Source organism: Pungitius pungitius, chromosome 2 (assembly GCF_949316345.1).
Source record: "Pungitius pungitius chromosome 2, fPunPun2.1, whole genome shotgun sequence".
Classification (NCBI taxonomy): Eukaryota; Metazoa; Chordata; class Actinopteri; order Perciformes; family Gasterosteidae; genus Pungitius; species Pungitius pungitius.
This window is the reverse complement of record NC_084901.1, coordinates 23,219,983-23,233,073: the sequence shown is the minus strand read 5'-3', so window position 1 is coordinate 23,233,073 and position 13,091 is coordinate 23,219,983. Positions and strand designations below refer to the sequence as shown.

Below are 13,091 nucleotides of genomic sequence, written 5' to 3'. Positions count from 1 at the left end.
AGTGATAGTAAAATATATCCACATGAACACTGCATATGAGCATATACTTCAACCAGTTATATTAAATGTCTTTCCACAAAGCCACGCGACATTTCCAGGCGCTTCTCTCCGTTTAGAAATCGCCTTCTCTGACTGGGCAACATATAGAAATAGCTTATGTGACGTAAGGTTTTTTTCGTTCTGGTTTGTAATGCGTTAGTCCAAGAGACCGTAGTGGGGCACTATAGACCATAACACAGATGATAATATTTAAATCTCCAAGCCCCTCCCAGATAAAAAAAAAACGTTCTGATGTCGTGTTAGGCTTTGACACAAAGGGATGCAGGAGCAGAGAGAGGACTGTGACATCAGCTGCAATGTGGACAAAATAGAGGAGAAAGGAAGTCTTTAATTCAACACTTGACATCCAAAACATTTGTTTCTAGGTTGGTTTGAAGTCGGACTGGATTATGTTTTCGATCTACCGGCTTCCTGTCGTGGCATACGTGTTGTTTGTGCTGTTGGACTGTTACTCTGAAGCGGTGCACGGGCAGCTGTCTTACTCCATATCAGAGGAGGTTAATCCCGGGACATCCGTTGGAAATATAGCCAAGGATCTAAACCTCAATGTCGATGATCTGGAGTCTCGTATGTTTCGGATCGTTGCCGGAACGAAGAAATCATTTGTCGAGGTAAACTTAAAGACTGGTTTTCTTTATGTCAGTGATCGAATAGACAGAGAGGCGCTCTGCGCGAGGGCAACGAAATGCACCTTGAGCGTAGAAGCTGTGATAAATCTTCCACTGAAGCTCTATCGTTTAGAAATAAATATTCTAGATGTTAATGACAATTATCCATCTTTCAGTGACAGCTCGCAAATTATCGAAATAGCCGAAAGCACACTACCGGGGACTAAATTTCTTGTGCTGTCAGCCTATGATGCCGATGTCGGAAAAAACGGCATCAACACATACAAGCTGAATCAAAATGAACATTTTTCATTATCTGTGAACAAAGGCGATGGCGTTTCTGCTGAGTTAGTCCTCGAGAAACCTTTAGACCGAGAGAAACAACCAGTAATTAATCTCACATTGACAGCAGTAGACGGGGGGACACCTCCAAAATCTGGAACATCGGAAATAATAATACATGTCTTAGACAATAATGACAACACCCCGATATTTACAAAACCCTTGTATAAAGCACGCATTACTGAAAATATACCGTATGGTACGTCGGTAATAACGGTAACTGCAACAGATGGAGATGACGAATCAAACGGGGAGATTTCATATTCACTGAGCAGCAAAGATCAAGACCATATTTGGGAAAAATTTCAAATAAATGAGCATACGGGCGTATTGACAGTAAAGGGAACGATTGACTTTGAAGAGCACCAGGCTTTTGAAATCCGCGTGCAGGCTACAGACAAAGGCTCTCCTCCAATGGCAGCACAGTGCAAAGTACTAATAGAGGTTGTGGATTTAAATGACAACACTCCTGAAATATCTGTGACATCATTAGTAAACGGAGTGAAAGAAAATGCTAAAATAGGTACTGCTGTTGCACTTGTGTCCGTACTGGACAGAGATGGAGGTAAAAATGGAGACGTTCACTGTCATATTCAAAATGAGAGCCCCTTTAGATTGGAACCAAATTATAAAAACTATTACTCTCTAGTAGTAGGTGGACAGCTAGACAGAGAGAGTGCTTCAATTTATAATTTAAGCATCACAGCTACAGACGATGGTATTCCTGCTCTCATGAGCACCAAACAGCTTACCGTATATATTTCCGATGTTAATGACAACTCGCCTCGTTTTTCAGAAAATGCATTCAATATTTATTTAAAAGAGAATGGCCCAGTTGGTAAAATTGCAAAAAGAGTATCTGCCGTTGATTTGGATATTGACCAAAATAGTCAGGTCAGCTATTCAATAATTAAAAGTAACCGGAACTCATTGCCTCTCTCCACAATGATAAACATCAACTCAGAGACTGGAGACATAGTCACCCTGCAGTCGTTTAACTACGAGGAGTTAAAAACGTTTCAGTTTAAAGTCCAGGCCACAGACTCTGGTGTTCCTCCGCTCAGCAGCAACGTGACTGTGAACGTTTTGGTCCTGGATGAGAACGACAACAGTCCCACCATCCTCTTGCCCTATTCTGAGCACGGCTCCGTTAACAGTGAGAGCATCCCCTACTCAGCTGAAGCGGGATACTTTGTGGCAAAGATCAGGGCTGTAGACGCAGACTCTGGATACAACGCGCTGCTTTCTTATCACCTCTCTGAGCCCAAAGGAAACAACCTCTTCCGGATCGGAACCAGCACCGGAGAGATCAGGACTAAGAGGAGAATGAGTGACAATGACCTGAAAACTCACCCCTTGGTGGTGTTGGTGTCTGATAACGGAGAACCCTCCCTGTCCGCTACTGTGTCTATTGACGTGGTGGTGGTTGAAAGCACAGCTGACATCCAGACTCAGTTCAGACATGTGCCCCCAAAGGAGGACAGCTTCTCTGATTTAAACCTGTATCTGCTGATCGCCATTGTGTCGGTGTCGGTGATCTTTCTGCTGAGCCTCGTCAGTTTAATAGCTGTCAAATGCCACAGGACAGACGGAAGTTTCAGCAGTTACAGCGCCCCAATGATCACCACCCACCCGGACGGGAGCTGGTCTTACTCTAAATCCACTCAGCAGTACGACGTGTGTTTCAGCTCGGACACACTGAAGAGTGACGTAGTGGTTTACCCCGCCGCTTACCCACCTGTAGATGGTGAGCTGATCAGTATTAATGGAGGGGACACGTTTACACGGACTCAGACTTTACCCAACACAGACAAGGTAAGAAATAAAATACAAATCCTGCGTTTTAAATAAAGCGTTATTGAGCTTGTTACAGGGGTAAATGAATAAATACATTAAGTAATCGCAGTACTTTTCTATTGAGAGCTTAGTAGTTAGAATGTTGTGCAGTTTTGTTAAATGAGTTGGGAAAATACAGGGAAAATACAACTTACACGGATACTCGTTGGTTATTATCACAGAATTGAATAGAGAAGGCATAAACAATGGTTAAATTCGTTGTTTGGTATTTTGATGGCTGTTCCTTTATCGGTTTATCTTTTGAATATATTTTGGCAAATGTTTTACATTTGGGTGTGTTGCATTCCTTGGTGCTGAACTAAACATCTTAGAAGGTAATGAATAAACAGATAATGCAGACCACATCTTTGATGGATCCACCAACAAAGATATTTGAAAGTTCATTTATTTCATGAATCATCTGTGCAGCTCATTTTTCTATTGAAAACATAATCACCTATTTTATCGCTGATGCTGTATTGCAATAACACAATTTTTAAAGTGCATGTCAGTTATCACTGGGTTTTACGTTCACGTTAAATATTTCAGTGTTCGTTTCCTGCAATTGTCTTTAGGACGTTTGAAATATATATGTGTTTATAACGTATTTGTTTGATTAAGAAGGTAGTTATGAAAAATGTCCACATGGAGACACTATAGACCTGCACATTTGGACGGGTGCGCCTGTGGCTTTGGGCTCCTCCCAGATTCAGCTGACGATAAATCACTGGGCTTTGTTAAGAAGAGAGGTCGGACGACAAAGAGCGGATGTCTGGTTTGTCCATGTCGAGATTTTTCAATGGAATATTCGACATTTGATCTTGATTCTCGTGGTGTTTCCGATAATTGCGATATTGCTTAGATGTCCCTTCTCTTTCCACGGAATAATGCATTTGCCTAGCAGAACGGGCTCTGTGTGGATTTATCTCTTCTTCCTCCTGCTGGATTGTTACTGTGAAACGGTCTCAGGGCAGCTCTCGTACTCCGTCTCCGAGGAGGTAAATGTGGGGACTGTTGTCGGAAACATCGCTAAGGATTTAAACATAAATGTCCCGGATTTGGACCCCCGAATGTTTCAGATCGTTGCTGGATCAAAGAAGAAATATCTAGAGGTAAATCTGAATACTGGTGTCCTGTATGTTAATGAGAGAATAGATCGAGAGGAACTCTGCACAAACGAACCTAAATGTTTCATCACCGTAGAAGCAGTTATTAACAACCCTTTAAAACTGTACCGGATTGAAATTAATATTTTAGATGTGAATGATAATTCGCCATCTTTTCGAAGCACCTCACAGGTAATTAACATTACAGAGAGTACATTAGCAGGGGCTAAATTCCCTCTGCAAAAAGCTCACGATGCAGACGTCGGTAAAAACTCAGTAAATACATACAAGCTGAGCCAAAACGAGCATTTCTCTCTAGCTACAAATAAAGGAGTGAGTTCATCTCCTGAGTTACTGCTTCAGAAAGTTTTAGACAGAGAAACACAGCCCGTCATTCGACTCACACTGACGGCCATTGATGGAGGAACTCCTGCTAAATCAGGAACTATGGTCATTCTAGTTAATGTCTTGGATAGTAATGATAATCCTCCTCTATTTAGTCAGACGCTCTATAAAGCAACTGTGTATGAGAATGTACAGAAAGGCACGTCAATAATTACACTAAATGCTACTGATTTGGATCTAGGTAAAAACGGAAAAATATCATTTTCGTTTCTTGAAATAGACGAGGGTAAACAAACTGATCTCTTTGCTATAAATGAACAAACTGGCACTGTAACAAGTCAAAAGAATATCGACTTTGAAGAAAACAATGCTTTTGAAATGAGAGTTCAAGCTCGTGATGGGGCTTCTTCACCGATGACGTCACATGCTAAATTATTGATTGAGGTTTTAGATGTGAATGACAATGCCCCTGAAATTTCAGTTACATCATTGTTAAACACCGTGAGGGAGGACGCGTCCATTGGCACCGCTATTGCACTTGTGTCAGTGTTTGATGAAGACGGAGGGAAAAATGGGATGGTAAACTGTGAACTTTCGAATAATGTTCCTTTTAAATTAGAGTCAAATTATAAAAATTACTATTCATTAGTTGTGGACGGTCCTCTTGACAGGGAGAGCACATCTCAATATAATATTAGCATAATTGCGTCGGATGCGGGTAGCCCACCTCTCTCCAGCACGAGCGTTATTAAAGTTCAGGTCTCGGATGTAAACGATAACAGACCTTTATTCAGAGAAAAGCTAATTAATGTATATTTGGAAGAAAACCGTCCAATTGGAGCAGTTATAAAAACGGTTTCAGCAATTGATGCTGACATCGATCAAAACGGTCAGGTGACCTATTCATTTTTACAAAGTAACAGTAACTCATTGCCTCTCTCCACAATGATAAACATCAACTCTGACACTGGAGACATAGTCACCCTGCAGTCGTTTAACCACGAGGAGTTAAAAACGTTTCAGTTTAAAGTCCAGGCCACAGACTCTGGTGTTCCTCCGCTCAGCAGCAACGTGACTGTGAACGTTTTGGTCCTGGATGAGAACGACAACAGTCCCACCATCCTCTTGCCCTATTCTGAGCACGGCTCCGTTAACAGTGAGAGCATCCCCTACTCAGCTGAAGCGGGATACTTTGTGGCAAAGATCAGGGCTGTAGACGCAGACTCTGGATACAACGCGCTGCTTTCTTATCACCTCTCTGAGCCAAAAGGAAACAACCTCTTCCGGATCGGAACCAGCACCGGAGAGATCAGGACTAAGAGGAGAATGAGTGACAATGACCTGAAAACTCACCCCTTGGTGGTGTTGGTGTCTGATAACGGAGAACCCTCCCTGTCAGCTACTGTGTCTATTGACGTGGTGGTGGTTGAAAGCACAGCTGACATCCAGACTCAGTTCAGACATGTGCCCCCAAAGGAGGACAGTTTCTCTGATTTAAACCTGTATCTGCTGATCGCCATTGTGTCGGTGTCGGTGATCTTTCTGCTGAGCCTCGTCAGTTTAATAGCTGTCAAATGCCACAGGACAGACGGCAGTTTCAGCAGGTACAGCGCCCCAATGATCACAACCCACCCGGACGGGAGCTGGTCTTACTCTAAATCTACTCAGCAGTACGACGTGTGTTTCAGCTCGGACACACTGAAGAGTGACGTAGTGGTTTACCCCGCCCCTTACCCGCCTGTAGATGGTGAGCTCATCAGTATTAATGGAGGAGACACGTTTACAAGAACTCAGACTTTACCCAACACAGATAAGGTAAGAAATAAAATTTACAACACTGCGTTTTAAATAATGCTTAATAGAGCTTGTTACAGGGGTAAGTGAATAAAAACATCAAGTAATCGCAGTAATTTTCTTTGGAGAGCTCAGTAGTTACAATGTTGTGCAGTTTTGTTATATAAGTTGTGCTCTGCAGAGAAAAAACAATTTACACGGATACTCATTTGTTATTGACACATACATGAATAGAGAAGACAAAAAACGAGGATTAAATACGTTGTTTAGTATTTTTAAAGGTTGTTCCTTTATCGGTTTATCTTTTCAATGACTATATTTTGGCTAATGTTTTGCATGTGGGTATGTTGCTATCCTTGGTGCTGAACTTAACTTTTTAAAATAGCTGTTAGTTTTTAAAAAGATAATGAAACACCAGATGTCATATATCGTTATTGAATCCACCAACAAATATACTCATAAAGTTACCTCAATTTATGAATCCATTTTTGCAGCTCATCTTTCTGTTGAAGACATAATTCCCTACTTTATCGCTGATGCTATATTGAAATACTAATATTTTTATGTGCTTGTCAGTTATCAGTGGGTTTAACGTTCAACTTCATTATATGACCGTTCGTTTCTTTAAATTGCCTTCATGGCTTTTTAAATATAGAGATGTGAATAACGAGATTGTCTGATTAAGAAGGTAGTTATGAAAAATGTCCACATGGAGACACTATAGACCTGCACATTTGGACGGGTTCGCCTGTGGCTATGGGCTCCTCCCAGATTCAGCTGACGATACATCACTGGGCTTTGTTAAGAAGAGAGGTCGGACGACAAAGAGCGGATGTCTGGTTTGTCCATGTCGAGATTTTTCAATGGAATAATCGACATTTGATCTTGATTCTCGTGGTGTTTCCGATAATTGCGATATTCCTTAGATGTCCCTTCTCTTTCCACGGAATAATGCATTTGCCTCTTAGAACGGGCTCTGTGTGGATTTATCTCTTCTTCCTCCTGCTGGATTGTTACTGTGAAACGGTCTCAGGGCAGCTCTCGTACTCCGTCTCAGAGGAGGTAAATGTGGGGACTGTTGTCGGAAACATCGCTAAGGATTTAAACATAAATGTCCCGGATTTGGAGCCCCGAATGTTTCAGATCGTTGCTGGATCAAAGAGGAAATATCTGGAGGTAAATCTAAAGACTGGTGTCCTGTATGTTGATGAGAGAATAGATCGAGAGGAACTCTGCACGAACGAACCTAAATGTTCCATCGCCGTAGAAGCAGTTATTAACAACCCTTTAAAACTGTACCGGATTGAAATTAATATTTTAGATGTAAATGATAATTCACCATCTTTTCGAAGCACCTCACAGGTAATTAACATTACAGAGATTACATTAGCCGGGGCTAAATTTCCTCTGCATTCAGCTCATGATGCAGACGTCGGTAAAAACTCAGTAAATACCTACAAGCTGAGCCAAAACGAACACTTCTCTCTAGCCACCAATAAAGGAATGAGTTCATCTCCAGAGTTACTGCTTCAGAAAGTTTTAGACAGAGAAACACATCCCGTAATCCGACTTACATTGACGGCCATTGATGGTGGGACTCCAGCTAAATCAGGCACTATGGTAATTGTAATAAATGTCTTGGATATTAATGATAATCCTCCTGTATTTAGTCAGACGCTCTATAAAGCAACTGTGAATGAAAATGTACAGAAAGGCACCTCAATAATTACACTAAATGCTACTGATTTAGATGAAGGCCAAAATGGAAAAGTATTTTATTCTTTTAGTGAGGTAGGTCGGGGTAAGCTAACTGATTTGTTTGCTATAAATGAAAAAACGGGGACTGTAACAAGTCAGAAGAATATCGACTATGAGGCAAATAACGCATTTGAGATCAGAGTTCAAGCTAATGATGGAGCTTCTTCACCAATGACCTCGCATGCTAAATTATTGATTGAGGTTTTAGACATCAATGACAATGCCCCTGAAATTTCAGTTACATCATTGTTAAACACCGTGAGGGAGGACACGTCCATTGGCACCGCTATTGCACTTGTGTCAGTGTTTGATAAAGACGGAGGGAAAAATGGGATGGTAAACTGTCAACTTTCGAATAATGTTCCTTTTAAACTAGAGTCAAATTATAAAAATTACTATTCGTTAGTTGTGGACGGTCCTCTTGACAGGGAGAGCACATCTCAATATAATATTAACATAATTGCGTCAGATGCGGGTAGCCCACCTCTCTCCAGCACGAGCGTTATTAAAGTTCAGGTCTCGGATGTAAACGATAACAGACCTTTTTTTAGAGAAAATGTGATGAATGTATATTTGGAGGAAAACCGTCCAATTGGAGCAGTTATAAAAACAGTTTCAGCAATTGATGCTGACATCAATCAAAACGGTCAGGTGACCTATTCATTTTTACAAAGTAACAGTAACTCATTGCCTCTCTCCACAATGATAAACATCAACTCTGACACTGGAGACATAGTCACCCTGCAGTCGTTTAACCACGAGGAGTTAAAAACGTTTCAGTTTAAAGTCCAGGCCACAGACTCTGGTGTTCCTCCGCTCAGCAGCAACGTGACTGTGAACGTTTTGGTCCTGGATGAGAACGACAACAGTCCCACCATCCTCTTGCCCTATTCTGAGCACGGCTCCGTTAACAGTGAGAGCATCCCCTACTCAGCTGAAGCGGGATACTTTGTGGCAAAGATCAGGGCTGTAGACGCAGACTCTGGATACAACGCGCTGCTTTCTTATCACCTCTCTGAGCCCAAAGGAAATAACCTCTTCCGGATCGGAACCAGCACCGGTGAGATCAGGACTAAGAGGAGAATGAGTGACAATGACCTGAAAACTCACCCCTTGGTGGTGTTGGTGTCTGATAACGGAGAACCTTCCCTGTCCGCTACTGTGTCTATTGACGTAGTGGTGGTTGAAAGCACAGCTGACATCCAGACTCAGTTCAGACATGTGCCCCCAAAGGAGGACAGCTTCTCTGATTTAAACCTGTATCTGCTGATCGCCATTGTGTCGGTGTCGGTGATCTTTCTGCTGAGCCTCGTCAGTTTAATAGCTGTCAAATGCCACAGGACAGACGGCAGTTTCAGCAGGTACAGCGCCCCAATGATCACCACCCACCCGGACGGGAGCTGGTCTTACTCTAAATCTACTCAGCAGTACGACGTGTGTTTCAGCTCGGACACACTGAAGAGTGACGTAGTGGTTTACCCCGCCCCTTACCCGCCTGTAGATGGTGAGCTGATCAGTATTAATGGAGGAGACACGTTTACACGAACTCAGACTTTACCCAACACAGATAAGGTAAGATTTGATCACTCTTATATTTATCAAAAGAAGATAATGCGTTATGCTTTGGGGTCCGATTTGCAGCACGAGTAACTCTTTTTGTGAATCTTTGAAATCGTTTTCATTCATTTTTTTAATTGTTTTATCACCGAAAAAATGTACCATAACCAAGTTTGTGTATCTCCAGTCTCAATCGAGTAAACGTTAGTCACATCAGCAGAACATGAATTAAAACTGCCCTTTGGTGCTGTCCATAGTGCTGGGACAATCTCTCGTTTTTCACCCCATGAGATTTTGGTGCTTTCCTTGGTGCAAATTATGCAAGGTTTATTGAATGTTTCGTATCTATATGGCTAAAGCATTGATATAAAACTCCATCCAAATATATTAGCAACCACAACGTATTAAACTACTAATTTCAAAGAGCACAACACAAACTGTATGACCGTTGAGATGAAGACTTTCAAAATCCACCCATATATTTCACTATGTCATTCATTAATTCATACTGATTATTGATCAGTGATTTAAAAAAGAACAATTTAGTTTTTTGGTCCGTCTTAATGAATACAGCATCGCGAGATGTCGCTAAAGACCACGCAACAATATTTTGTTCACCGTTTCGAAACTCCTCCTCCGTGTATGACAGTAATAATACGTCACCATCTGGCAGTGCTGCGTGGATTTAGCGTAGTGAAGCCCTGCAGAGGAAGGACACTGGACGAGAATGGATTCATGAAAAAATATATTTTTCATTTCATTGGAGAGTCTGAAAAAAAGAATTCCGAATTCCTTGCTTTCCAATGAACTGCGATGGCTGCTCGTGAACGATGGGATTATCTCGGGTGTATTTTTTGCACCCTGCTTTGTCTGTGGGACCAGTCCGTTGCTCAGATCTCCTATTCGATTTCCGAAGAGGTGGACAAAGGAACAGCGGTGGGAAACCTCGCTAAGGATTTAAATCTCAATGTGCAGCAACTCTTTTCCGCGGCGCTTCAGATCACCTCTGGAAACAACAATGGGTATTTTGACATAAATCAGGAATCTGGAGTACTTTTCGTTAGCGAGAGGATAGATCGGGAGGCGCTTTGTCCTAATACGGTAAAATGCTCTTTAAACATAGAAGCCGCGACGAGTAGCCCTCGTAGCCTCCATCGAATTGAAGTTGCTATTAAAGATGTTAACGACAATGCACCTTATTTTATGGAAGAAATTAATTCAATTGATTTATATGAGTCCTCGTATGTCGGAGAAAGGCATCCACTGCCGATTGCCTATGACGCAGACGTAGGCACTAACTCAGTGAAGACTTACAAATTAAGCCCGAATGAACACTTTTCTTTGGATATACAGGGCAGTGGTGACCAGAGAGTGTCTGCTGAGTTGGTGCTGCAGAAGGAATTAGATCGAGAAAAACAGGCTATTATTGAACTCATGTTGATTGCCATAGACGGCGGAAAACCTCCCAAATCGGGAAACTTACGGATACAAGTTAATGTCCTGGATGTAAACGATAATTCACCTGTGTTCAGTAAATCTCTTTATAAGGTCCAAGTTGCAGAAAATGAAAATACTGGAACAAAATTATTAACACTTTTTGCTACTGATTTGGATGACGGGGTTAATGGTCAAATTGTATACTCTTTTACAGAAAAGGGGCATTTTAATCCTGATGACGTATTTTCCCTGAATGAGAGTACTGGAGAAATTACTGTCAAAAGCAAAATTGATTATGAGGAGAATCAAGCATATGAGATTCGTGTTCAAGCACGGGATAAAGGCAATCCTCCTCGCAGTGCACACAGCAAGATTTTAGTTGAAGTCATCGATGTCAATGATAATGCTCCAGAAATCTCAGTTTCATCAATCATGAGTCCAGTGAAAGAGGACGCTGAAATAGGAGCAGTTGTTGCCATGGTGACTATCACTGATCACGATAGCGGCAAAAATGGTCTGACATACTGTAAAATTATAGGTTCGGTGCCATTCAAATTAAAATCAAATTATAAAAACTATTATTCTTTGTTGGTTGACGGGCCTCTTGACAGAGAGAGTGATTCCCAGTTTAATGTTTCAATTACAGCTACAGACGAAGGGACTCCCTCATTATCAAGCACAAGCGTCATTAATGTTAAGGTTTCTGACGTTAATGACAATCCTCCACGATTCCTGGTGCCTATAATTAATGTTTATGTGAAAGAGAATAGCCTGATTGGAAATACTATTCATATACTGACGACACTAGATTCAGATTTAAATGAAAATGCAAAGGCGACGTACCATTTATTAAACAGTTCACCGAAGGCAACCCAGATTTCTTCAATGATAAACATCAACTCAGAGACTGGAGATATAATCACCCTGCAGTCGTTTAACTACGAGGAGTTAAAAACGTTTCAGTTTAAAGTTCAGGCCACAGACTCTGGTGTTCCTCCGCTCAGCAGCAACGTGACTGTGAACGTTTTGGTCCTGGATGAGAACGACAACAGTCCCACCATCCTCTTGCCCTATTCTGAGCACGGCTCCGTTAACAGTGAGAGCATCCCCTACTCAGCTGAAGCGGGATACTTTGTGGCAAAGATCAGGGCTGTAGACGCAGACTCTGGATACAACGCGCTGCTTTCTTATCACCTCTCTGAGCCCAAAGGAAACAACCTCTTCCGGATCGGAACCAGCACCGGGGAGATCAGGACTAAGAGGAGAATGAGTGACAATGACCTGAAAACTCACCCCTTGGTGGTGTTGGTGTCTGATAACGGAGAACCCTCCCTGTCCGCTACTGTGTCTATTGACGTGGTGGTGGTTGAAAGCACAGCTGACATCCAGACTCAGTTCAGACATGTGCCCCCAAAGGAGGACAGTTTCTCTGATTTAAACCTGTATCTGCTGATCGCCATTGTGTCGGTGTCGGTGATCTTTCTGTTGAGCCTCGTCAGTTTAATAGCTGTCAAATGCCACAGGACAGACGGCAGTTTCAGAAGGTACAGCGCCCCAATGATCACCACCCACCCGGACGGGAGCTGGTCTTACTCTAAATCTACTCAGCAGTACGACGTGTGTTTCAGCTCGGACACACTGAAGAGTGACGTAGTGGTTTACCCCGCCCCTTATCCACCTGTAGATGGTGAGCTGATCAGTATTAACGGAGGAGACACTTTTACCAGAACTCAAACTTTACCCAACACAGACAAGGTAAGAACCATAAAGAGGGATCATTGTTTTTTTTTAATATCCATATCCGTTAGTCATATTAGAATTGATATGAATATCAACTCCCTGGGAATATGAAATCTTGATACGTACATCCACAGGTTTCATGTTATAATGATGACAAAAGCGCTCTCCTTGGTTCTGAAACTCCTTACTATTTTGCACTCTTCTGGTTTTTGTTTCACATATGTTGACTTCATGCGTAGCTTGTCAGTCGGCAATACGTCTTAAAATAAATTATTAATAATCAGCCTTGTATCAATTCACTCAACCCACGTTCACCTTGGAATCATCAACAACATTTATTTACAGTTAAACAATTTTTCTCTGCTTAATTTAGTCGTGAACTACTTGGCGTGTTTCTCTTTCGTTAGTTATTGATACAATTCTTCATGGAAAAATGCCATATTTTGTATATAATTTAAGAAAACACACCAACTCATCTGGGGAGAATAATAACTTAAACATTGTGGTC

The 13,091-nt window shown here is 41.8% G+C and overlaps 1 protein-coding gene across 28 annotated transcripts in view; it reads left to right on the top strand.

Annotated features, from left to right (window-relative positions):
- Nucleotides 1-13,091, top strand: part of LOC119210842 (protocadherin alpha-C2-like) — a 132,465-nt gene that overhangs the window by 79,463 nt on the left and 39,911 nt on the right. The window contains exon 1 of one of the 28 annotated variants that reach the window (XM_037461305.2): nt 3,563-6,112. The exons of 25 other annotated variants lie outside the window; for them this stretch is intronic. In XM_037461305.2, the coding sequence (XP_037317202.2) occupies nt 3,734-6,112 (2,379 nt within the window). In that variant the 5' untranslated portion in view covers nt 3,563-3,733. Of the gene's footprint in view, nt 1-3,562; nt 6,113-6,908; nt 9,422-10,103; nt 12,599-13,091 lie in introns of those variants that run through there. 2 more of the 28 variants (XM_037461300.2, XM_037461303.2) reach the window with 2 other exon arrangements.